General features: G+C 58.3%; 3 protein-coding genes across 12 annotated transcripts in view; 1 reads left to right on the top strand and 2 right to left on the bottom strand.

The window, feature by feature from the left end:
- The window catches only part of MROH1 (maestro heat like repeat family member 1), a 60,586-nt gene extending 44,358 nt beyond the window's left edge, over positions 1 to 16,228 (bottom strand). For 6 of the 10 annotated variants that reach the window (XM_029923645.1, XM_029923650.1, XM_029923651.1 and 3 more), the window contains exons 1-5: positions 16,023 to 16,152; positions 4,782 to 4,848; positions 3,605 to 3,750; positions 826 to 957; positions 137 to 299 (exon numbers count right to left, since the gene is read on the bottom strand). In XM_029923645.1, coding sequence (XP_029779505.1) covers positions 137 to 299; positions 826 to 957; positions 3,605 to 3,750; positions 4,782 to 4,803 — 463 coding nt within the window. In that variant the 5' untranslated portion in view covers positions 4,804 to 4,848; positions 16,023 to 16,152. The other 4 variants (XM_029923647.1, XM_029923646.1, XM_029923649.1 and 1 more) reach the window with 4 other exon arrangements.
- A 2,732-nt stretch (positions 16,229 to 18,960) lies between these two features.
- Positions 18,961 to 22,599, top strand: LOC115278886 (testis-specific serine/threonine-protein kinase 5-like). Its single transcript, XM_029923353.1, is given in 10 exon segments — positions 18,961 to 19,119; positions 19,869 to 20,141; positions 20,445 to 20,552; positions 20,751 to 20,861; positions 20,863 to 20,922; positions 20,924 to 20,952; positions 21,033 to 21,088; positions 21,276 to 21,462; positions 21,550 to 21,665; positions 22,103 to 22,599. Coding segments are annotated over 10 exon segments (1,494 nt in total). The 3' UTR covers positions 22,498 to 22,599.
- Positions 22,576 to 25,101, bottom strand: part of HGH1 (HGH1 homolog) — a 2,818-nt gene continuing 292 nt past the window's right edge. Inside the window, exons 1-6 of the mRNA XM_029923427.1 lie at positions 24,747 to 25,101; positions 24,575 to 24,675; positions 24,384 to 24,482; positions 24,096 to 24,187; positions 23,879 to 24,001; positions 22,576 to 23,803 (exon numbers count right to left, since the gene is read on the bottom strand). The exon at positions 24,747 to 25,101 is cut by the window's right edge and continues 292 nt beyond it. Of these exons, the coding sequence (XP_029779287.1) occupies positions 23,627 to 23,803; positions 23,879 to 24,001; positions 24,096 to 24,187; positions 24,384 to 24,482; positions 24,575 to 24,675; positions 24,747 to 25,101 (947 nt within the window). The 3' untranslated portion in view covers positions 22,576 to 23,626. The remainder of the gene's footprint in view (positions 23,804 to 23,878; positions 24,002 to 24,095; positions 24,188 to 24,383; positions 24,483 to 24,574; positions 24,676 to 24,746) is intronic.

Below are 25,101 nucleotides of genomic sequence, written 5' to 3'. Positions count from 1 at the left end.
TGCAAGAAGGGGGCGTGTCAGGGAGCCCCGTGCCAGAGGCAGAGGGTCCCCGGGCCACACAGCCTGGGGCAAGTGGCGGAGAGGTCCTTCCGACTAGCTCTGGAATGCCGGTGGGGACGGGCCAGGCGGTGCCTACCGTTGGAGGCCGCGAGGCTGGCGAGGGTCTGCACGACGAAGTAGTGCGGCAAGGCCCCCGGCTGGAACTTGTGCAGCACCTCCTCCATCACCTTGCCGATGAACTGCTTCCCAGCGGCCACCAGGACGTTGCTGGCAGCCTGCTGCCAGTCATACACCAACTCCTGTACCCACCCCCAAACATGCACCGACGTCCTGATCAAACAAGGACACAGGACTTCACCCTGAAAGTGCCCAGGAGGCAAAAACGGGACACTGTGCCCTGTTCTCAGGCTCTGGTGACCGAGTGCTAGAGAACTCTCCCGAGGCCCTCCCGCCCGGGAGCCAAGCACCTGCCACCTCCACCTGCGGGGAAAGGGAAGTGCTGCCCGGGAAGCCAGGCCCCGGCGCCCTGGCACCTGCCCTGAGAGTCTTTCTCTGCTTTGGCTCCACCTCTAAACAGTCCCCCTCGGCTGCCCCAACACGGGAGGACAGGGGCCCACCTGGCCATTCCACGCGCCCCCAGGCTCTCCGGGCCTCGCACAGGAAAGGACCAAGAGAAGCAGGCGCGTGGGCGCAGGATCCCGGCAGCGCCGCCAGCGTGCAGGAAGGGGCGGCCAGCCGGCCCAAGGCAGCCACAGTCCTAATGTGCTTGGACCAAAGTCCTAGGAAAGGAGCTCCCCTCCCCAGGCGGGCAGGTGGGCCCCATACCTTCACCCTGGTCATCTCACTAGAGGCCAAGAAGATGACAGCCCTGGCCACGTCCTTATCCAGCTCATTGATGTGACTGCTCACGACCGTCTCCATGGCCCTCAGGATCATCGTCCGGTAAGGATGTGCCAACTGAGCAGAGAAACCATTGAGGAAGGTCCTGGAAGGTGAGCCCAGCACCCTGGCAACCTGCTGACACCTCCTGCTTTCTCTATAGGGGTGACTGAAATCACAGTCCCCCTCGGCCGCCCCAACACGGGAGGACAGGGGCCCACCTGGCCATTCCACGCGCCCCCAGGCTCTCCGGGCCTCGCACAGGAAAAGACCGAGAGAAGCAGGCGCCTGGGCACAGGATCCCAGCAGGGGCCAAGGGTTCTGTGCAAGACCCGTGCTGAGCAGATGGTGGCCCTCGTGCTGGGGCCACGGTCTCCTGCCCCGAAGGGTCCTATCACAGCAGAGCTCGCTGCCACCAGGAAGTTCTGGGTCCCCAGTGAGACCTGTCAGAGGAGACTGCCTGGCAGGCCCTGTCCTCACTCGGGCGTCTTGTCTGTCACACCCCTCCCCAAGCTTCTGAACTCGCCCCGAAGTGCTGAGGCTGGAATATAAAATGACACGCTGCCCGCCCCGTCCTAGGCTTTCTCCCCTGCTCCAGGTGGGCCCTCCACCCTCCCAGACACGGTTCTCAGCGGCACCTGGCAGCTGGGACCCCGCCTGGCGCTCATCCTCGCCTTAACTGAGGATGTGCTGGTACGGCTGGGAGTGGGGTGCAGGGCAAGGAAGCCAAGGCGCCTCGCTGCAAGGACAGACTGCCGCAGAGGTGAGGTGGGCAGAGCCAAGGGAGAGGCTCCGGCAGGCCAGGAGTCCCAGGGCGCTCACAGAGAGCGGAGGGGAGCGCAAGAAACACACAGGGGGCAGGGAAAGACCCAGTGGCCTCCCAGGAATGGCACATTGGTGGGGGGGGGGCACGCTCTGCAGCAGGTGGAGCCCAGGTCCGTGCTGGGGCAGGACTGAGGAAAGGTGGCCAGAAAGAAGGCAACTTGGGCTGGTGGCAGGAGCTCTGTAAAAGCAGGGGCCCCTCCTGTGGAGGCCACGAGAAGCCTCCGGCCCCGCAGGACCCACCAATGGACGCAGTTTTTGTTCTAGAGAAGAGCCAACTCAGATGGGAAACATCTCTCTACCGACAAACAGAGCACATGAAACCTGCTCCCGGTTTCCTGGGGGAGAGCTCCAGTTTTAGGTTTTGCTCCTTGGGTAATAAATTGTGTCAAAATTCACTTGACCACATACACAAAGGTTTATTCTCAGGCTCCTGATTCTATTGTATTCGTCCCTATACCCATCCCTTCCCCGTCTCTACCCACATCCCTATGCACATCCCTACCCCGTCCTCACTCTGTCCCTACACCCTCCCTTCACTGTCCCTACCCCATCCCTACCCCATCTCTACCCCATCTCTAGGCCCGTCCCTACCCCATCCCTACCCTATCCCTACACCTATCCCTTCCCTGTCCCTATGCCCATCCCTACTCCATCCCTACCCCGTCCCTACCCGATCCCTGCACCCGTCCCTACCGCCGTCACTGTCCCTACGCTGTCTCTACGCCTGTCCCTACAGCCATGTCTCTGCTGGTCTCCACGGTGCCGGGTCCCAATGGCTCAGCAGTAAGTCTTGAAGAGTCAACAAGGGTGAGTCCCCAGCTTTGCTGTTCTCAAGGCTGCTTTGGCCATTCAGGGTCCCTTGAGATCCCGTGTGACTTTTAGGATGGCTTTTTCATTTCTGCAAAACCCATCCCTGGGACTTGGATAGGGACTGCAACAGCTGCTTATTTTGAAAGAGAAGGGTTTTCCATTTCCATTTTACATTGCTCTTAAAGTCCGACGGGAGAACCCCAGACCGTCAGAGCAAGGTGAGCTGGCTTCCCCGACAGGGCTGCTCCATGGCACGCAGCGGTAAGGCCACGGCCCTCTGTCATCCGAGCAGGGCGGGCCCAGCAGCGGGCCGGAGCGGGAGCGGGTGTGGGGGACTCCCGCTCCACGGTCTGAGGGGCCGGCACGCTGCCAAGGAGCCCGCCATCCTGCCCTGCCCCCCGGAGCTGACCGATTCTGCGCCACCTGCACCTCGCCACCCTCAGGAAGGACCTTCGCCACGAGACGCAAAGGTCAGACGGTCGCCTTGCGGTGTGGTGACATCCCCACCCGTCTAAGGCCCTGACCCCGGCCGGTCAAGGAGTCTGCTCATGGCTGGAGTACACTCGGAGGACAGAACTTCCCACGTCATATGCTTTTACCACAAACATGCAAATGTGAAGGGAGAGCCTTCTTCTTAAAGTAGCGAGAAACCAAAAAGGCCGGAAGAAGCATAAACTCCTAGACGAGCCAGAAAATGGCGAGCACAAAGCACATGACATCTCGCTGAGGGTCGCTAACAGTCACGACGGCTCTTAGCCACGTTCTGTGTCTTCTCTGGGAACACTGGATGACAGAGACCGGGGCCATTTAGCCGGGCGGCCCCCTCTTCTCTGACCATCGGACACTGGTCCAGGGCGTCATCACGGTGGAGCCTCTCCGCCGCACACAGAGGGCCCTGGCATCCAGCATGGCAGCAGCGCCAAGCGCCACGCAGCCATGGAAGAGCCACCGTGGACACGCACAGCACCCAGGCTCCCCAGCTTTGGAGCCATCCTCCCCTACAGACCCCGCCCTAAGGGCCCCGTAGCGCCCAGAAGAGTGGCTCAATCCCTGCCGCTCCCCGACACCCACAAGCCACGGGCAGGGATACCTTCTCGTGCTGCCACAGGTGCTCCTCACAGGCGCTGAGCACCTCCACAGGCTGCGCCTCTCCAAGGGCGCACAGGGCGCCACACACCTGCTCCTGCACCAGAGGGTCCTTGTCGGTGATGGCCTCCAGCAGGATGGCGGACAGCTCTACAGAGACAAAGCCCGGCGTGCGTGCTCAGCCCCGGCCCACCCATCTGCTGCCACCTTGGCCCGTGAGCTGGGGGACGCCTGCCCCTCCCCGCCCTCCCCCTGACTCCGGCACATCCCGCTGCCCAGCCACCTCCCCTGGCCCCCACCGCCTGGTCACCTTGCACGCCCCTGCCGCACACGCCTGAGGCACTCCTGCGTACACAGCCCCTCCCTCCACCCTGCTTGCCAGGGTCTCTGTTTGGGACCCCCCGGCCGCCTGCTCTGAGGGCACTCTGGCTAACCCCATCCTGACCTTCCATCCCGGGCTGTGTTTGCTTCGTGTTCCCCTGCCCCCCTGGACCGTGGCTGCTGGGACAGGCAGGTGGTACAGACTCAGGGCTATGTGGGAAGCTGTCCCCAGATGGCCACCCACCCCACACTGGGCGGCACCCGAGTTCTACCACCTGCTCCCAAAGACAGCTCTGCACCACCCCACCCCTGCTGGCCAGCACCCTGTGCTCAGAGCCAGACCTCCCCTGCTCCTGCTCCCTGGAAAGGACCCTGCCATCCTCAGGGACCCCAGAGCTCGGGGCACACGCCTGCACGTGGCGCTTATGGATCCTCACTCCTGGGGATGGAGCTCCGTGGGGCAATGAGGTCTCTCCCCTCATCTCAGCCAAGTGCTGGCCCTGGGGAGAAGGCCAGGCGGACAGCCAGGGCGGCTGCTGGACCCAGGTCCTGTGCAGATAGGCGCAAAGGCACAGGGCCCCTCTGCACGGAGCACAAAGCCCCCTTCCTGCGGCGAGCCTCACTCCCCACACAGCAGCCTGCAGCCCAGTCGGCCCCTGTGATTCAGCAGCTACACAACGACTTCGTTTTCCTTTTTGACTGAGAGCTTAGAGAGAGCACACTCAGGCCAGGCGACAGTCCTTCCTTCAGACCCCGGTCACTCAACGCCGCCCGCTGGGCCAGTCCCAAACTCCAAAGCCAGCAGGCGCCCCACCGTGCTGGGTCCCTGCCCGCGGGCCCCGCGCAGCCTGCACACTCACTCTTCACGTAGGACTCCGTCATCTCGGCCCCCTCACCGGTGTGAGCACGGGCGGCTTCTTCTCAGACCTGGAGTAACCAAAGCCACATTCAGATCACAAGCCTCCTCGGTTTACGGGCTGTCACTGTGTTTGTAGAAAACACGATTTCAGGGGCGCCTGGGTGGCCCAGGCGGTTGAGTGGCTGACTCTTGATGTTGGCTCAGGTCATGATCTCACGACTTATGGGATGGAGCCCCTCATGGGGCTCTGTGCTGACAGTGCCGAGCCTGCTTAGGATTCTCTCTCATTCCCCCTCTCTCCCTCTCCCTCTCCCTCTCTCTCTCTCTCTCTCTGACCTTCCCCTGCTTATGCACTCTCTCCCTCTCTGTCTCAAAAATAAATAAGCTTAAAAAAGTATGCGTAAAACATGACGTCGGTGCCTTCTCCTGAGGGAGCCATCTGGCATGGCCTCCCTCCCGTCCCCAGCTCTCCTCTGCCACTTCTGGCAGCCCTGCCGGGGTGCCGTCAGCACGCACGGTGACGGTGACAGGCAAGTGTGCGCCCTGCCTCCGCCTACAGCATCTTCCTTTGCTCTGTAAACCAGAGGGCGCATGAGGCTGCCGTCACCTCCCAGTCCGTGCACAGCGGGAGACCTCTCCCGGAGACCCAAGAGCCAGGCTGCTCACTGCAGGCTCAGGAGCCTGGCCGGGCGGCACAGGGTCTGGCGGGCCCAGAATCCAGCCACCCAAACAGCCTCTGGCATTTCAGATGCAGCTTTCATGCACCGCACGCCTTGAGGCAGCCCTGGAGGCAGATGGGCCCAAAGAATAAAGTCCATCAGGGGACAACGGCTCTGCCTCTTCAGCGCACAGTCCCACACTCGGACCAACGGCACAGTCCGCAAGGTCCAATAAGGTCAGAGGGACCTCAGGCCCTCAGCGCGGTAGCTGGCGGCTGCCTAACACCGATGTCTTCAGTGCGCTGGCAATCCCACCACCCTTGGATGGATCACCTCCGTCTTGCACCCTCCCTGATCACCTCTCATCCGTACAAGGACAGAGATGATAAAGGAGAGTTGCCATGACCTGCCCCTGGCCAAGCGGACACTCATCTGGCTATGGACACGCAGGAAGGAAGGCAGCTGAGTGAGAAACACAGTGAGTGCGGCAGGATGACGAGGGTGTGAGGCCACCCCGCAGGCCCGGGAAGGCAGACTGGCCCCAAGCACGCATCCCTCCCACCAAAGCCTCGATGAAATGACAGGAAAGATGCAAATGCTTTCTTTCAATTTTTAAATACATTGTATTTTTTAAGTAATCCCTACACCCAGCATGGAGCTCAAACTTAACAAGCACAAAATCAAGAGTCACGTGCTCTACTGACTGAGCAAGCCAGGTGCCCCAAAGATGCAAGTAAGCCACAAGAGCACTAGAAAACAAGATAAAATGAGCAAACCAGAAATTTCTAGGAATCCCAGGCAGAGAGAAAGCAGGAGAAGACGCTGGTTCAAAGACGCAGGCATCTGCAAGGTCTTTCCCCTTTCTTCCTGGAAAGCATCTAAAGTAACAAGGAAAACAAGAAATAGAAACACACATTTCATCCGTGGTAGAGCAAGAAGGCAGCAAAAAACCCTAAACCCCAAAGGCTGAAGGGCTGAAAAGCGGCAGCCGTCAGCCAGGGTGTGAAGTGTGCTGGCAGCAGGTTCCAAAGAGTCCAAAGATACTTCTCCAAGGCGGCGACAGCACATGCTCAGACAGAACCCCGGGCCTGAGGCCTGGACCTGGTCTGCAGCTACAAGGCAAGCGGCTGTCCCCGGGGGGACACGGGTGCCTGTCTCCACTGGTCCACTACCTGGGAAGAAACAGGGTTCAACCGACTCAAATTCCACCGAGTTTGGAGCGCTCTTCCTCCAAGTGCAAAGGACCATGCGCACCCGTCTCTGACAGGAGCCACTCCCAGCCCAGATGGGGGTGACAGGCTGACACCTGAAGAGCTGCACAAAACACATGAAACTGCAGTTCTCGGGGCGACAGACGCCAGGAAATGAAGGTCAGGAGCCCCACAGTCACTCCGGCTCATGGTCCGGAGGGTGCATCCAGACTGAGGAGCAATCACCAGGGCCCAGCAACACCCCTGGCTTGAGACAGACTGGAGGTATCTTGGGAGACCTAGGTCCTGGCAGCTTGTAGTACCAGAGAGGACTCCAGAGATCGGCAGAGGGTCCTTGGTCACTCTGGGGACTTACTGGTCAGTGCTGGGAAGCAGAGTAATGTCCCCGAGGATGCCTATGTCCTCACCCCCAGAGCCTGTGAGTATGTTACCTTACGTGTCAAAGGGGCCTCAGCAGATGGGATTAAGGGCGCAGGCCCTGAGCTGGGGGTTCCCCTGGCTTACGTGGGTGAGACTCGACTGCCCACAGCATGTAAGTCCTCAGACTGCACAGAACCCTTCCCGGCGGGGCCCCAGGAGAGGCAGGAGAAATCTGAAGTGTGAGAGGGACTCAACCCACCCTGGCTGGCTTTAAAGACAGAGGAAGGAGGCTCGGGACCATGTAATGTGGGTGGCCTCTAGAAGCCGGACGTGTCCCTTAGTTTAGAGCCAGCAAGGAGACAGGGACTTCAGTCCTACAGCCACAATGAACCAAATTCTGCCAACAACATGGAAGAACAGGAAACAGACTCTCCCCAGAGACCCCAGCAAGGAGCATAGCCCTACCAGCTTTAGGCAAAAGTCCTCAAGAACTCTAGGATAATGAATATACATCACTGAAGGCACTAAGTTCATGGTAATTTATAAAGCAGCAACAGAAAACTAATCCAAGCACCACGTTTGAAAAAAAAAAAAAACCCACCAAAGCCAGGGAAAGAACTACCCAAAAAGATGAGCATAAACAATCCCCAGAACTCACAACAGTCCAGGAATGGGGCTGGTCCCAGCAGCCAGAGGGGAAAACATCAAAATTCACAAAGTACTGGGGAGAGCACTCAAAAGGGTTTTGCCATGTGGAGGGGTTAAAAAAAAAAAGGGGGGGGTTGCCTTGGTAAAAAAAAAATAAAATAAAATTAGCCCTGGGCTAAATGCTGTCTGGTCTCACCTAACAAAGTTGAAAGTAAGACCTGAAGGGGCACCTGGGTGGCTCAGCCAGTTAAGCATCTGACTTCAGCTTATGCTTCACGAGTTTGAGCCCCACATCAGGTTCTCTGCTGTCAGCTCGGAGTCCACTTCAGATCCCCTGTCTCCCTCTCTCTCTGCCCCTCCCCCACTCAAGCTCGCTCTCTCTCAAAAATAAATAAACGTTACAAAAAAAAGTACAGCCTGGAAAGATCAAATTGTTCTCAGGTAACTGAGCTACATCTCAGCAAAGTCAAGAATAACACTAGGAGCACAAAAATACCTAGCACCAACAAGGGAAATAACAAGGTCTGACTTCCAATAAAACATTACTCAGCACGCAAAGAGGGAAAGGAAAACAATGAGAATGAAACAGTCTGTATACACTGATCCAGAAACGATGCAGAAGAATTAGTAGACAAGGACAGGGAGACAGTTATAACAGTATCTCACAAAAAACCACAGGAAAGGCTGCATGTGTTAACATAAAGAGGTTAAAGTAAACGGGTGGGGAAGAAACACGAGACTGACGCCATTAAAGGAAATCTGGGCTAACTCTGTTAATATCAGAGGGATACATTAATATGTCCCTACAGTGATACGTTAACATTAGACATAGCAATCCTAAACGCTTATGTGCCTAATAACTGCAAAACACACAAAGCCAAAACTAACAGAAATGCAAAATGAAATAGAAATTTGGAAGAGATTTCTCTGCACAGAGCACCAGGGAGGGCAAAGAAGACCTGAACAGGACCGTCAGCCAACTTGACCTCAGTAGCATTTACCGAGCCATCCACTCATCAGCAGTAAACTATATATTCCTTTCAAAAGCACATGGAATGTTAATCAAGACTGACTATATTCTGGGCAGTAAAACAAATCTCAATAAATTTAACAAGTTAAAAATCTCCCCACAGAGTGGCACCTGGGTGGCTCTGTCAGCTAAGCGGTTGGCTTGGCCCCAGCCCTGACCTCCCGGTTCGTGAGTTAGAGCCCTACATCGGGCTCTGCGCTGGTGGTACAGGGCCTCTTGGGATTCTCTCTCTCCCTCTCTCTCTGTCCCTTCCGCACTTGCACCCTCTCTCTCCCCCTTTCTCTCAAAATAAATAAATAAACTTAAAAAAATCATCTTCCCACAAGAAAGTTCTAGATGAAAGGTCTAAATGATGTCCCTGGAGAGTTCTATCAAACATTTAAGGAAGAAATCATACCAACTCTACACAAATTCTTCCATGAAAATTGAAAATAAGGGAATACTCCCCAACCGATTCAATGAGGCCGGCATTACTCTGATAACAAAAGCAGGCAAAGATATTACAAATAATGAAAACTATAGACCAATACCTCCCATAGACACAAATGTAAAAATGCTTAACAGCATTTCATCAAATCATATCCAATAACATATAAAAAAGAATAACACTCAGGGGTGGCTGGGTGGCTCAGTCGGTTAAGCCTCCAACTCTTGGTTTTAGCTGAGGTCACGGTCTCATGGCTCATGAGTTCGAGCCCCATGTCAGGCTCTGCACTGACAGCACGGAGCCTGCTTGGGATTCTCTCTCTGCCCCTCCCCCACTCGTGCTATCTCTTGTCTCTTTCAAGATAGACGAGTAAACTTATTTTTAAAAATGGGGGGGCGCCTGGGTGGCTCAGTCGGTTAAGCATCCGACTTCGGCTCAGGTCATGATCTCGCAGTTTGTGGGCTCGAGCCCCATGTCGGGCTCTGTGCTGACAGCTCGGAGCCCGGAGTCCACTTCGGATTCTGCGTCTCCCTCTCTCTCTGCCCTCCTCGGCTCACACTCTGTTTCTCTGTCTCTCAAAAATAAATAAATGTTAAAAAATTAAAAAGAAATGGACATTCAAAAACAATAAAATAAACAAAACATCAACTGTATTCCTTTTGGTTAACAGTAAACAAGCAAAAATGGAAAGCCATGCCATTTGCTGAGTTAAAAAGACACGTTCCCCCCACAGTATGAAATATTGACAAATAAATTTGACAAAAGATGTGTTAGACGGTACACTAAAAGCACCAAGCATTTCTGAGAGAAGTTAAAGGAGACTTGGGGCACCTGGGTGGCTCAGCTGGCTAATTCTCGATCTGGGCACAGGTGGTGATCCCAGGGGGCTGGGCTCCAGTCCTGCACCAGGCCCCTTGCTGCACGCGGAGCCTGCTTGAGTCTCTGTCTCTGTCTCTGTCTCTCTCTCTCTCTGCCCCTCATGCTCTAAAAAAAAATTTTTTTTAAGTTAAAGAAAACCTAAATAAATGGAGAGATACACTGTGCTAAGATATCAGTTCTCTCTAAATGGATGTACACAGGCATGCCAGTCAAAGTCTTAGCAGGCTTTTTGTAGAAACCAACGGACAAATTCTAAAATTCACCTGGAAGTGTGAGGACTAGAGTAGCCAGAACGATTCCAGGGGGAAAAATGTTTGAGGACGTACACCACCTGACATCGAGACTTCTACGGCCCCCTGACTTTTAACAAAGGTACAAAGTCTCTTCAGGGGAGAAGGGACAGTCTTCTCAACAAATAGTGCTGCACACTGCTCATCTGCATCCAACAAAACAACTTCAGTCTACACTTCACACCACATATAAAAACTCAAAAATGATGTACAGACCTAAACGTTAAAAGTTAAAACTGTAAAACTCCTAGGGAAAAAAAAGCAACATAGAAGAAAAGCTCCATGACGGACACCAAAAGCAAAATCTATGGGGGGGGGGCGCTTGATAAACTGAAATTCATCATAAAAACCTTCCTCTTCAAATGCACCGCTGAGGGAATGAAATAAATGGCACCAAGGCCCACCCCTCGTTGACACAGTGTAATAAACGTCAGCCCCCCCCACCGCCCTCCTTGCCCTACTCTGCCCTTCAAACCAGGCAGCGGACGCCCCACTCCCCCTCTGAGGCCCTGGGCCGCCGCCGGGGCCACCGCCTCCCCCGCGCCTCGGCTCAGAGCGCTGGCCTGCGCAAACCCGCCCCCAGCGTGCCTCCCTGCCGCTTACCCGTCCTCCTGCGGCCGCAGAGCCTAGCCAGCGCCTTCAACATGGGCGCTCGTGACCCTGACCCAGACCCTCTCTGCTTCTTGCCCACTCTTTTACGGTTTAGGCGCCCTGGCCACCTGCAAAGCCCTGGCTGTGGCCCAGACTCTCAGCACCTCTGCAAGGACGTCCTGCCTGGCTCCGTCACGGAACTCCTGCTCACTACTCAATGGCTAACAGGACGCTCCCAACCCTCCAGCCTGCGGTCAAATTCCGCAACCCTTTGTTCACACGATGAGTGTGAGATCAGTGGTACGCTCCAGTCTCCCTGTCTTCTCCGCTGCACTGCAAGGGGAAAACTTTTGCTTTTTTATCCTTAGTGTGCACAGAATTTTTTATAATACCGTTCATTGAAGGAATAGAATCAAAGTCCTCCCATATGACTCAATATTGTAAAACTATCAACTTTCTTAATCTGTATATATGATTCAGGATATTGGAGAGTACTTGATGAAATGGTTCCAAAATTCATATAATTTTTTTAAGTTTTATTTATTTTTGATACAGAAAGAGACAGAGCAGGGGCAGAGAGAGAAGGAGACACAGAACTGGAAGCAGGCTCCAGGCTCTGAGCTAGCTGTCAGCACAGAGCCTGACGTGGGGCTCGAACCCACGAACGTGAGATCTGACCTGAGCTGAAGTCGGAGGCTTAACCGACTGAGCCGCCCAGGCGCCCCATCATATAGAATAATTAACAGGGTTGTGCCTAGATGGCTCAGTTGGTTAAATAGCCAAGTCGGTTTCAGCTCAGGTCATGATCTCACAGTTCATGAGTTACGGGTGAGTTAGGTCTCCACATCCGCCTCTGCACTATCAGGGCGGAGCCTGCTTGGGATTTTTTTCTCTCCTCTCTCTGTCCCTCCCCCACCTCACATGCACCTCACATACATACGCGCTTTCTCTCTCAAAAATAAACTTTATGGGGCACCTGGATGGCTCACTCGGTTAAGCATCTGACTTTGGCTCAGGTCATGATCTCACAGTTTGTGGGTTCGAGCCCTGCATTGGGCTCTGTGCTGACAGCTCAGAGCCTGGAGCTGCTTCAGATTCTGTGTCTCCCTCTCTCTCTGCCCTCCCCTGCTCACACTGTCTCTCTCTGTCTCTCAAAAATAAATAAAAAATAAATAAATAAAAATTTTTTAAAGAATTAACATAGGGCCACCTAGGTGGCTCAGTTGGTCAAGCATCTGACTTCAGCTCAGGTCATGATCTCATGGTATGTGGGTTCGAGCCCCGCATCAGGCTCTTTGCTGACAGCTAGCTCAGAGCCTGGAGTCTGTCTTCAGATTCTGTATCTCCCTCTCTCTCTATGGCCCTCCCCTGCTCACACTATCAAAAATAAATTAAAAACATTAATAATTTAAAAAAAATTAACATAAAGAACCAATTAAACTTTTTAAAGTATAGGAAAAGGAGAATTTTTCCTATATTATATTAAAGTATATTAAATCAAAAGACTATACAGAAAGTCCAGAAATGAACACCAATAAGGAGGTAAACATATATAAAAAAGGGTTTTATATCCTACAGACAGATTAGTCAATAATAAATAGTGTTGAAATACTAATTAAACACTCAGGGAAAACGTTAGCCTCCTCACATCTTTCCTTATCCCAACATGAATTCTAGATGCACATGAGAAAAATGAAATGTAAAAGTCCTAGTAGAAAATACAGGTAGGGGCACCAGGCTGGCTCAGCCGCGGAGCATGCAGCTCTTCACCTTGGGGGTGTGAGTTTGGGCCCCGCACTAGATGTAGAGATTGCTTAAATACATAAACTTACAAAAAAAAAGAAAATATAGATATATATTTTATCATCTTTTAATTTTTTGAAAATATTTTATTTATTTTTGAGAGAGAGAGAGAGAGAGAGACCGTGACAGGGGAGGGTCCATCTCTCTCTCTGCCCTCTCTCTCTCAAAAATAAATAAAACATTAAAAAAAAAAGAAAAGAAAACTATATACATACACTTACACCCAAGCACACAAGCCTTCACGCTCACACACTTCATCCAATCACCAGAGCCGAAGGTAAACAAAAGAGAAAGTAGGACAAATCATTCACAACAGGTGTAACAAGAGGTAAATGTGTCCAACATTAACATGCAAAGGAGCTCACCTACGTCAGGGTGATGACTAGGAAAGCAGACAAAGGGGGCTACAGAACTCCCAGAAGACACGGCCAGCAGGGGGGCAGCACGGCAGGCAGCTTAGTTCAGGCTGTAGGCACCAGGCTCCCTGTGTGCCACATGGGAAAGACTGGTGAGAGGCCGGCGGCTCCGCCAGCGTCGGACACCATCGGGGCTGTGGTCATCACACAGCGGGGACAGTCAGCAGAGCCTGGGGAACACGTGCTGCAAGCCTGGAGGGTCACACCAGGCAGCGGGGTCACCCACCTCTGACATGTATCTACTGAATCCCTCACACGAGTGCAAAGAGACGTTAATGAAACACAAACACCAAGCAGAGATCTGGTCAGATTTGTTAAGAAAACATCCAATGGGAGAAAGCGGCAGGTGGGTGAGCTCGGACACACCATAGAGCAAAGAGCGGAGCTTGACCAGACGGAAATGAAAAGCGTACACAGCTGAGCAAGACCAGTTTGTGAGGTCCCGTCCACTGCCCATGACCCAGGCCAGGTGTTCTGTGTGCTGACACCGGATGCACAGGACAGAGCCTGCTCTCTACGAAGACAAACTACGAGCAGGCTGCTGATGGCAAACGAAGATGACGCTCTGCAGGGGAAGAGGGTGCCGAGGCAAGGAAGGGTCTGGAAGGGCCCCTGCATCTTGCAGGAAGTACCTGCTGAGCACTGCCTGCCCAGGCAGAGCCTTAGGAGCACCCTCTCTTTCAAAACACACGGAGGGAAACACCCAGGAGTCAGCTGCTACTTAGCAGTGGGGCGGGACTCAGCCAGGACGCGGTCCCATGGCGCTGGCGCCCAGCTGGGCCGCGCTGGTGGAGGGCATGAGGGCAGGGTTGGCGGGGGCTTCGCTCTCGGCCTCCTACACGCTGCAGCTCAGCGGGCATTCACCTCAGCTAAGCAGTCACTGAGCCACATTTAGTAAGCCAACCGGGCGCCCTCCAAGCCCACACAGCCCAAGCCCCTGGCTTGAAGGCCGCCCACATGTATTATGACTGCCACACGACATGGCAGAGGGTACAGAGGTGCTGGGCCAGCTGCACCAAAGTGTCAGAAGGGGCCACGGAAGGGGACGAGGCCATGGGTACCACTATCTGACGGTCAGGCGTGTGCCAGGAGACTGGGAAGTCAGGACACTCTGCGGGGTCACGGGAATGCCCCACCCCCGCAGCAGGCACAGGGAGAAGAGACTTCCAGAGTCACGAACAAGAACCTGGGCCGACGGCCTGGGAAAGCAGGCTACCAGCTCACTGCTCAGTCCCTCGAGAACAGATTTCTCAACATTAGCGGTGCCCAGCTGTGCCACTGGGTGCGTATGCAAAGCGCCAAAGCCAGGTCGCCCTCCACTCATCCCTCGAAACTCCAGCAGCAGCCAGGATCCCCTAAGCACCGGCCAGGAGCCCACAAGAGCTACAGGGGCTTCCCTGGAGCCCCCACCTCAAGGAGACCAAATAACCCCGCTCACGGAAGGGCCTCACAAGAGCTGGAGCTGCAGACCCACCGCAGCGGCCTGAGAACTAAGCGCTAACACCTGCTTCCAAGCACGCGGGACCAGCGAGGAATGCGAGCAAGCGCCTGCCCTACAGGTCCCACCCCTGATCCACTGATGTCTGCAGGCAGCACGCAGCCCCAGGGAGACGAGAAACAGCGCGATGCAGGTCTCAACAGGCTTCGGCAGCCCGCATGTGGTTTCGAGGTAATCGAGTGAGCTCGACTCAAGTCCTTCCACTGTGATTCCACGGAGGGACCGGAGACACCCGGTCACGTGACCCAGGACAGCCGGAGGCCTGGAAAGGAGGATCCTGCTGACAGCAGCATCCCCAGACCCCGTGGCTGCCAGGCCCATAGCCGTGACACAGAGCCACATCACAATCAAGCCACTGAAGTTTCCCACGACGGACGCCTCCCACGAGGGTCTCCTGGGGCCCAGGGCCCACTGGGCATCTCCATCTGGACCAGGCAACCCTGACAGCTCTAGCACTCAACTCCCCACTTTAGCCCGGACCTCTCCGAGGCCCCCAACTCATCTGCCAAGGCTTCCAGTCATCAAGCACCCAGCTATCTGGGTCAGAAATCAGCATCACCCCTTCCTGTTCCTCAGCTCCCTCCCCACACCCTGCGGTCCACTCACTCACCCTCCTCTTCTCCACCCCTACCACCATCCCTTTCCAAAGTGCTCCCTGCCTCCAAGACTCTTCCCCCAAAGCCAGCCTCCAGTCTCCACCGCAACCCCACCTGTTCCCCCCACCAGACAGCCCCTCCGGCTTAGGACCCCAGGCAAAGCCACTCCTCCGTGCCCCCCACCCCCACCCCTCTGTACTCAACTCTCCGCACTTGAGGGGGTCAGCCCCGCCCCCACCTCGGCTAGGCTGGCGAAAGGGAAAGTGTGAAGGTGTGTTGGGTGCAGCACCGCCCGCGGCCGCCGAGCCCTCTCCCCGGGCCCCACCGCTGCACTGCGGGGAGATGGGCACCAGCCTTCGGGCCCGGGGGCCTGCCTGGCCGCGCACCACCCACCTCTCGACTTCAGAGCTGGAATTCCTGCGGCCCTTCCAGCTTTTCGACCTACACTCGGTGACCAATAATCCTCGTGACTTCGGACAAATTACTTCCCCGCTCAGGACCGCCTCCTTGAATGTCCGAGAAATCGGAAATGCAATGCCCCCCGCGCTGTGGGGCTCTGACAGTTTAGGCTTAGCTTGCCCTTGAGGACACCCCGGTGTCCTCGCGGCGGGGAGCAGGGGCACGGACCTCACGCCCCCCAGGGAGGGCACGGGCACCGGACCCGGCAGCCCGCACCGGCGTGAGGAACCAGGTGAGCGGCCAGGCAGCCGGGCCTCTTCCGGCTTGTGACGCTGCAAATCCGGCTCCTCCGGGGACTGGACGCACCTGAGCCCAGGGAAGGGGGCGGGCTCGGCCCCGCGACGCCCAGGACCCTCCTCGCGCTCGTCCACTGACCTTGGGGAGGCGCCTCCCGACTCGGCTTCCCGCGCGGCCCAGCCGAGGTGGGCCCCCAGACTGTCAGGCCAGGCTCCCCTGAGGGGCACCTCTCCGAGCTAGCGCCGCCGGCCCCCTGCTCCCGGTCGCCGTTTACCTGAGAAACCGCGGCCGCCGCGGCCAGGGCGCCGCCCTCCCGCCAAGCCCCGGACCGGAGTGGGCGGGGCTGCACGCCAAGCCCGCCCCCGCCGCCCTCCGCCAACCGCGGCCCGGCGCGCGGCAGTCCTGCCCCGCCCCCACATGATCTCTGCGCTCATTGGCTGGAGTCGCGTCCCTCTACCCCTCTCTCCACCCCGCCCACCAGGCCCCAGCGAGCTGAAGTGCGCAAACTCCGCCTCGTGCGCCGCCCCGCCACGGCCGCCTGGAGTCCGCGGCAGTCGACAGTTGGGCCCAAGCGCAGCCAGGGTGGCCTCAAGGGGTGCGGCCGGTCACTGCGCAGGCGCGGGGCGTGCACTTCCCTCTTGCTCTGCGCGGGACCTGGTGCCCTCCCCATCTCTGTTCCTGTCCTCCTCGGGTGCTGACACCTGGAAGGTCCCTTCGGGCAGCTCCACACGCCGGGGAACGCACCGGGGAAGCGGGCTCGGCGCGCCACTGTGCTCAAAGCTAGTCCCCTCGCAAACACACACCTGTCCGGGCGCACACACCAGGCGGGCCCGACCTGGACACACACGAGCAGTATCGTGCCCTATTATCTCTCACACAGAAATACACCTACTGACCACACAACAAATACCCAGAGACCCCGGGGCCGCCGACTCCTCCACGGACAGATAGATGCACGTTGTTTAGTCGGCCAACAAGATGAGCAGGTCTCTGCACTGGGGACTCGGGCTCTGGAGAGAAGGGCAGATAGATGATAAGCAAACAAGACACTGGAAGCACTGGGAGGTGGAAGGAGGTGTGCTGGGGCGCAGAAGGGAAGAAGCTGGGAGAGAGCTGCACCCCGGGCAGGGACACTGGCACCTGCACAGCCTCAGAAGCTGAAACCATCTGAACATGTTTAACAGACCCCCCAAAAAAAGAGTGGCGTTCCAGAAGCTCAGGAAGTGAGGAGAGCAACTTGAGAAGGAAGTGGTTAACAGCATACATCCAGGGCCCAACATGTCTTCATCGTGCCGGGGCTGCATCTGCAGAGAACGTGCGCCATGCTGTGGGGTGCCAGGCAGGGGCCCGGCTGCACGCTCTGGGCAGGGCGGTTGCTGAATAGTGCAGAGAGGGACATTCTTTGTCTAAAGGAAGAAGGGATTCAGCCTGTTTCTATTGCAGGGATGGAGCCCAAAAGACAGGGACAGAATCCAGAAGGCTGACAATGAGATGCTCTGCAGATGAGGCCTGGCCCTTCAGGAAGAGCCCTAACCACTCCCCCCCAGCGCACCCCCTCGCCCCTCACGGAGTGGAAGGGGGGGGGTAACCACAGCATGTAGAAGTTGCTAGGGCAGGAGGCAGGCCTTTTCGAAGCTCACATCTGGAGGACTCTCTTTCCTTACCAAGTCCTGCCTCAGCGAGGCGTGGCCAGTGCCCAGCGCGACCCTCTGGCTCCCCCGCCTCAGCTGGAGTCCCCGGACTTCACTCCATGAGGGCACAGGCTGTCCCAGCACACGTCACTGCTGTCACTTGCCTTTATTATGTTATATATTTTTTTAATGTTTATTTTTGAGAGACACAGTGTGAGCAGATGAGGGGTGGAGAGAGAGAAGAAGAATCTGAAGCAGGTTCCAGGCTCTGAGCTGTCAGCACAGAGCCTGACATGGGGCTCCAACCCACCAGCCATGATATATGACCTGAGCTGAAGTCAGATGCTTAACAGAATGAGCTACCCAGGTGCCCAACTTGATTATATTATTAATGCTAGTCTCCCCTCTACAATTGTAAGCTCCATGAGAGAAAGGCCCATGTCTGTGGCTTGCTCCCAGGAATGAGTACCCAGCCAGGCACATGATGGGTGCTCAGTGAATCTTACGGAATTGACGAATGACTGAGCATGCAGACAAAGAGGAGGGCAGGAAAGACTTTGCAAACGGAGGGGGACAGAGCAGGGTCCTGCCTCCCTCCTCACAATTCTCACTGGCATCCAGCTGTGTTCTGGCACTGACAGGAGCTGGCAAGCTAAGAGGGGCAGGGTTCCCAGGCCCCACAGCAGCTCAGAGCACAGACATCCCGGACCAGAGCCACACGGTTTTCCCTTTTGCTGACACGAACACCTGAATAACAACCCCTCTGCTTGAAATCCGGAGCGGGTTCTTTCCTACCCCCTAAGTCAGCAGGGAGCCTGTTAGCGTGTGCATATTTTGTATCCCAGGGAACGTGACAGACAAGGGCAGTGGGTGGGCAAGGGAGTAGTAAACAGAAGCCTTACTCTAAACAGCTCTGGTCTGGGGCGCCTGGTGGCTCAGTGGGTAAAGCAGCCAACTTCAGCTCAGGTCATGATCTTAGGTCGTGAGTTCAAGCCCTGCATCAGGCTCTGTGCTGAAGGCTCAGAGCCTGAAACCTGCTTCAGATTCTGTCTCCCTCTCTCTCTGCCCCTCCCTCCCTCCCTCGCACTCGGTCTTTGTCTGTCAAAAATGAATAAATGTTAAAAAAAAAAAAAAGCAGCTCTGGTCCAACAGGGCTAAGACAATGGGTCTGTCCTATGAGAACATCCCCAGCCCTCACTGCAGCAGGCTCACCGTGACCGCCGCGGATCCTGGCGGGGAACAAGTCAAGTCCACGGGTTCACCAAGCCTCCTCCAAGACCCAGGCTCTCCCGGGACACTGCCAGGACAGGAGCTCACAGCCACTGTGCCCTCTGGCTCATAGCAGAGAGACCACATGTTTGGACCTCCACTGCCCAAATTGTCACCCGTAAAAGAGGCATCACTGACTTGCGCTCCGGGTTGAGATCCAGATGCAAGCAGCTAGCATGGGAGGGGCGCTGGGCCGGTCTGTGAACGGGGAGCAAGCAGGACCGAGGGAGGTGGCAGCCGCAGCTCCCGTGACTCCTGAGAGCAGTGCCTGGCACAAAGCCAATGCTCAGGAACATAAGCTGCTACTGCCACAGGCAGCAGTGCCCACGGGGACGGTGGGGACAGACCACACTGGCTTCTGTCTCCTAAGGCTGGAGGTCTGAGGTGGGCCCAGACCAGGTACCCTTGCTTGTCTTGGGGATGTGTCATCAAGTCCACAGAGCACTCTGGGGGCGAGGTCTCTTGCAGCAGACCTTGGCCTGGGCAGGAGAAGCTTCTAGGCCACAGCGGAGGAAAGCCAGGTGGCTCCTGCCCCATGTCCTTCTTCTGGCTCAGCCTCTATTGCAGCCTGCCCGGCTGCCACCTGGGTACCTCTCAAAGGGTGAGGGGGCTTCGCTCAAATGGTTGCTAGCACACGTGGTACCTCCTTTTCTTTCTTTATGTCTTTAGAGACCCTGTTCACCTTCCTGTGCCTCCCCTCCCCACTCGCTCCCCACTCCTTCCCCATAAGCTTCCTAAGAGGTCCCTTGTGGCTGGTCACATTTCGGGTGACCCACAGAGGCCTCACCCTGCCTGGAGGATTCCACCCCACAGAGTGGGCCCTACACAGGATGAAGCCAGTGTCAGCGAGATGTTCCCAGGAAGGCGGGTCCCGGGAACAGGACACCCCTCTTTAAGAGCACAATGCAGGGACAGCTCTAGAATCCTCCATTCTAGAATCTGCCCCTACTTCCCCAGAGTCTGCCCTGCCCCACCCTAGGCCACCGCTGTATTAATTCCTGCCCTGCTCTCAGCCCTGGTCACTGCCCCGCCTCTGCCCTGGTCCCATCAGCTTCCTCCCACCCTGTCGCCCTTCTGACACAAGTCAGGCCTCAGCCCCGCCCCCACCCCAACTCCCTGCAGTGAGCTGGAGCACCCTGCCCCCTCCCATGGCACCCTGGGCAGTGCCAGGCAAAAGCTGGGCCAGCAAAACTTCCTGGAGCAGGCGAGTGAAGGCAGGGACAATGGCTACCTGCTCTCTCCTAGGAAGATCGGCTCCGGGGCCTTCTCCAAAGTCTGCCTGGCCTACGCCACACGTGAGCGCATGCGGCACAACGCCAGGCTGGCCTCCGACCCGCAGGCCAAGCACCTCGCCATGGTGAGGCGGGCGGCTAGCTTGGCGGCCCCCTCCCAACCCCGCTGAGGTGCCTCCCTGCTGGTCTGGCATCCTTTCTGGAGGCCAGGGCTCCTGCCAGCTGGCTGCTCCCAGCTCGAGAACACGGGGCACACCAGTGCCAGGAAGCAAGGGGGAGATCAATGCCGCCCCCCAAGGATGTGCTTCCCAAGCCAAGGATGTGGCTTCCTCAGCCAAGTCCAGAAACATGCCCGAAGGACACGGCCTGTCTGTGCCCCCCGCCAGGGGCTGTGGGCTGCACACAACGGCCACCTTCCACCCCTGCAGGTGGCTATCAAGATCATCTCCACTGCCAAGGCCCCTGTGGAGTTCTCCCAAAAGTTCCTGCCTCATGAGATATCATCACTCAACGCCACCTATAAGCACCTGAATGTGGTAGGCAGAGGCCGGGAAGCAGCCGGTGCCCGTCCTGCCCACCCCCCACTGCCAGTCCTCACCACTCCAGCTGCCCAGGCCCACCCCCCTCTTCCACCGGGGACCCTTCCACTTGGGGCCCAGCCCCATCCCGAAACCCTGGCCCAGGGCACTGGACAGCCGCTCCTTAGGTGACAGCAGATGGGTGGGGCCGGGCAGGTGCAGCTGTACGAGGCCTACCAGAGCCGGGGGTCCTACCTGGTGCTGGAGTTGGCAGCCCGCGGCGACCTGCTGGGGCACATCAACTGGGTGTCAGAGCAGTGCTGCAGCCCCGGGGCTGGACGAACAGGAGGCCCGCGGACTGTGCCGGCAGCTCGTCAGTGCCTTGGCCCCACTGCCACAGCTCCGGCATCGTGCATCGGTGAGGGCGCTGCCCCCACCCCGGAATCGAGGCCACCCGCCTGAGCCCAGGGCCAGCACCTCTTCCCCTCCCCCACGCAGGGACCTGAAGTGTGAGAATATCCTGCTGGGTGACCGAGGCCTCCTGAAGCTGACCGGTGAGCCTGGGGCCCAGCCCCTACCCTCTTCCCTACATTACCCTGACTGGTGACCCCAGCCCGGTTGGACCTGCAACCCTCCCAGGAGGCCCAGCCTCACGCCTGCCTGCTTCTGCAGACACCCCCACGCGCCACATCTGCCCCGCAGCCGCTCCCCGCCCCCAGCCCAGGCTCTCTCGCCCTCTAGCTCCTCACATGGGGGACTGCCTGCCCCACGCCCGCCCCCGCTCCACACGCACAGACTTTGGCTTCGCCAGCCAGTTGGACCTCAAGAGCTCACTGCTGAGCACCTTCTGCGGCTCCGTGGCCTACACAGTCCCGGAGAGCCTCATGAGCAAGAAGTACAGCGGGGAGCAGGCAGACCTGTGGAGCCTGTGAGTGGCACCGCAGGGACCCCACTGTAGGCAGGTCCCGTGGGAGGGCAGGGGAGGGGGCTCGCCCTGAGGAGCCTGTGCCCCCAGGGGCATCATCCTTTATGCCATGGTGAACGGGAAGCTGCCCTTCAAGGAGCACCAGCCCCACCACGTGCTGAACCTGATGCGCCGCGGCCCCACCTTCAGGCCAGGCCTGTCCCCAGGTGAGTGAGGACACCCCGCGTCCCTCCCAAGTCCCAGTATGGGCCTGGGAAGTGGGCCGCAGGAGACACCTGGGTCCAGAGAAGGATCATGCTGCGTGGAGGAGGGAGTGGCATGGGTGACTGACCTGGCACCCTACCCCCAACCCAGGCTGGTAAATGGACCCCAGTAACCAGGGAGGCTGGGCTGGAGGAGCCCGGAACTCAGACTCCTCATCTGGAAAGGCAGTGGCCCCACCAGGCTCTGCACCAGCCCAGGGCACGCTGCCCTCCCTCTCTGTGCCCTGACCTCATGACTGGTGAAGCACAGACTCCCTCAAGGTGTATGGGGGGGTCCCAGTGGGCTGATTCCTCTATGCTGGCATTGTTGACAGTGACGGATGCGGCGGGGCAAAGAGGGTGGGCAGTGGGAGGCCACAGCTGTGAGCTCTCGCCCACAGAGTGCCAGGACCTGATCCGGGGCTTGCTACAGCTGCGCCCATGTGCCCGCCTGAGCCTGCAGCAGGTGGCCGCGCACTGCTGGATGCTGCCCGCCACACAGGTGCCCATCGGCACCACGCTCAGGATGCTACCAGGTGGGGAGGGCCGGCGGGGGGCAGGTGCTGGCCCTTCAGCGCCCCTCCTGATTCCCCACTGCTGTCGGTTGCAGGATCCTGGCAGAGACTCGGAGGCGCAAGGCAGCGCCCCCTGCAGGGGGGACCTCACATCGAGAGGGAGCACTTCTGGGCGACCGCCTGAGCCTGCAGAGGCCCGCCCAAGAAGAGGCTCGGGCTCTGCCCAGCTGGGGCGCTGGAGCGCGAGGCCAGCCAGCCTGGGGGTGGGCGCCTCCAGGTAGCTACCATGGCTGAGCTCCCCACCTGCCATCAGGACCACGCCTGGGCACTACCTGGTCAACTGAGCGTGGGCGGGCACAGACGAGACCAGATAAAGCGTTTATTTTGTGGAGGGGATGTGGACATCTCTGGGCAGGAAGGGGCAGCCAGCCACAAGGAACTATCCCAGGAGAACAAGCCACACGCTTCCACGCCACATCATCAGCTGGGAGGAGAAAGGGTACCCACGAGGCGCCCGGCTTCGCAGGCAGTGGCAGGACCAAGGACATGCAGAGTGGGGGTGCTGGGGACTCTTGGGGGAAGCAGGCTGCACTCCAGGGCCAGAGCGCAGCCGGGGGAGGGCCACACTGACCCTCTACCAGGCTTGGCCTGGCAGCTGAAGAACTGAGGGACCACACAAGGAGCTGGGGGAGCACGAGGTTCTTGGGCCCATAGGAGACTCCAAGGTGGCAGACGGGGGGAAGGGGAGAGGTCTGGCAAACAGCAAGGATGCAGGCACATCGGGGGACACTCTGAGCATGTCAGGGAGAGGGCCCTGATGCTCAAAGAAACTGACCAGGGATAGGACCTGGTCAGCGGGGACAGCGGTACATCACACCAAGCGGGGGGCGGGGGGGGGCCCGAGAAGCCAGCAAGTGGCCGAGGGCAGTACTGGAGCACAGACCCAGCAGGGAGGTGGAGAGGGAGAAGGGGAGACAGCGCCCAGGACTGGCTGACGCTGGTGAAAAGTCTCACGAGGTCAGTCCTTTGAGGCTGGGTCTCAGGCAGGGCACAATGAGGACCCCAGAATAGAGGACTGGGGGTGGGCCTGGCAGCAAAGGGCACTGCTCACACCTGGATGCCCAATGATGCACAGACCTCAACAGTGACCTTGGAGGGTGCTCACACTTGCACTGTTGATCTGTCAAGCCTGTCGGTCATCTTCCTGGAGGCACCAAGAGTCCTAGGAAGTGGCTAGGTCTGGCTGACCAGTGCTGCTCCAAGCAACTGGAGTTGCTGGAAGCCCGGGGGCACAAGGAGGTGGCCTCGCTTTCCCAGGCTTATGGGACGTCCACCCTAGAGGCCCCTCGGCAGGGAACAACCTCTGAGCAAGGAGAGAGGCCTGCAGGTGGCCGCAGGAAGGCCTGGAGCTCAGGTGGGTGTAGCCCCTCCAGCTCGTGGCTCTGGGGCCGGCTCCTCTGATTGCTCCCGAGCGAGCTGTTCCTGCTCCTGGCGGTCCAGCTGCTGCAGCTTCCGCTCCACGTCCTCAGGCACCTGCACCTCCAGCAGGTTTTCCATGCCCTGCTCTGGCTCATCCCCAATGAGCACCTGCCAGCAGGGGAGGGAGGTGAGCAGCTGGCACACATGGACATCTGGCCCCTTCCCCTCAAACCCTGCACCCACCTGAATGAGTTTCTCACAGGCCACCCGCACGTTGGGCTCCGGCTCCCAGCTGTGGAGCTCACGCAGGATCAGGTAGGCCCCCTGGTTCCTCACCTGCTGCCGACCGGGTGCCGTGGCTGTCAGCTGGGAGAGGGCAAAGGTTATCCAGGCATCAGTGTGGCCGTGTGTGGGGTATGTTGGGGGGGGGGGCCGTGAACACAGCAGGGCCTCTGCTCACCAGCATGATGGCTTCGATGAGCATCTTCCGGATGTTGGCGTCAGGCTCTCTCTGCTTGTCAGGTGGCAGGTACTGCAGGTCTACCGGCAGCCCTAGGTGGGGGAGGAGCCAGTGGGTGCCAGCACTGGGTATCCAGGCCAGCCCCTGCCCGAGTACCACCCCATCCACGCTCAGCCAACTCACCTGCTGGAAGGTTTCATTAGGGGTCCCGACCTGGGCATCTTGTCCCTCCCCCCTGCTGGCGTCCCCTTCTGCCCAGCTACCGGGAGCTCCACCCAAGCCACTCACGCTCCATCTCCTCCTCGGGGAAGTCCTCGGGCCCAGCCAAGGGCAGCAGCAGGAAAGGGAGAATGTCCACGTCGGGCCCAAGCAACCACTCGTGGTGTCCTAGGGGAAAACGGAAACGGGGCCAGTCTAGCGAGGCCCCAAAGCCATCTCTCCGACCCGGCCCCCCAACCGCAACCCCCACCCCTACTCACGATGCTCGAAGCAGCAGTTTCGGAGAGTCCCCACCACCCCGCCCCTGAGCACCGCGGAGTCTGGGAACTGGGTAAGGGGCAGCAGACGCTGGACAACGCACCTGAAGGAAAGGAGCACTCAGTGCCATCCCTGTCACTCTCCCCCGCCTCCCCGCGGCCGCCCGGGCTTCACCTATCCGAGTCCAGCAGGAAGGCGCGCGCAGCGGGGCTCTGGCTGAGGTTGGAGAGCACGGGGCCCAGGTAGTGCAGGTGCGCGCGGGCGTTGTAGCCGGGCGTACACAGAGCGCGCACCAACCGCTCCATGCCCGACTCGCCCGGCTCCGCGACCTCCAGCGCTGCCATCAGCGCGGCACACGGCGCCGGCTCTCGGCTGAGGTTGGCCAGCACGGCGGCCGCCTCCTCGGCCCAGGGCCACTGTGGATCCAGGGCGCGGCCCAGCAGGCGGGCAGGCAGCTCGGGCTCGGCCTCCAGCAGCTGCTCGTGCAGGCAGGACTCGGCAGCGAGGTTGACGAGGGCGCGAGCGGCGT

The sequence above is a fragment of the Suricata suricatta genome, chromosome 15 (assembly GCF_006229205.1).
Source record: "Suricata suricatta isolate VVHF042 chromosome 15, meerkat_22Aug2017_6uvM2_HiC, whole genome shotgun sequence".
NCBI lineage: Eukaryota > Metazoa > Chordata > Mammalia > Carnivora > Herpestidae > Suricata > Suricata suricatta.
This window is presented reverse-complemented; position numbering and strand designations above follow the sequence as displayed.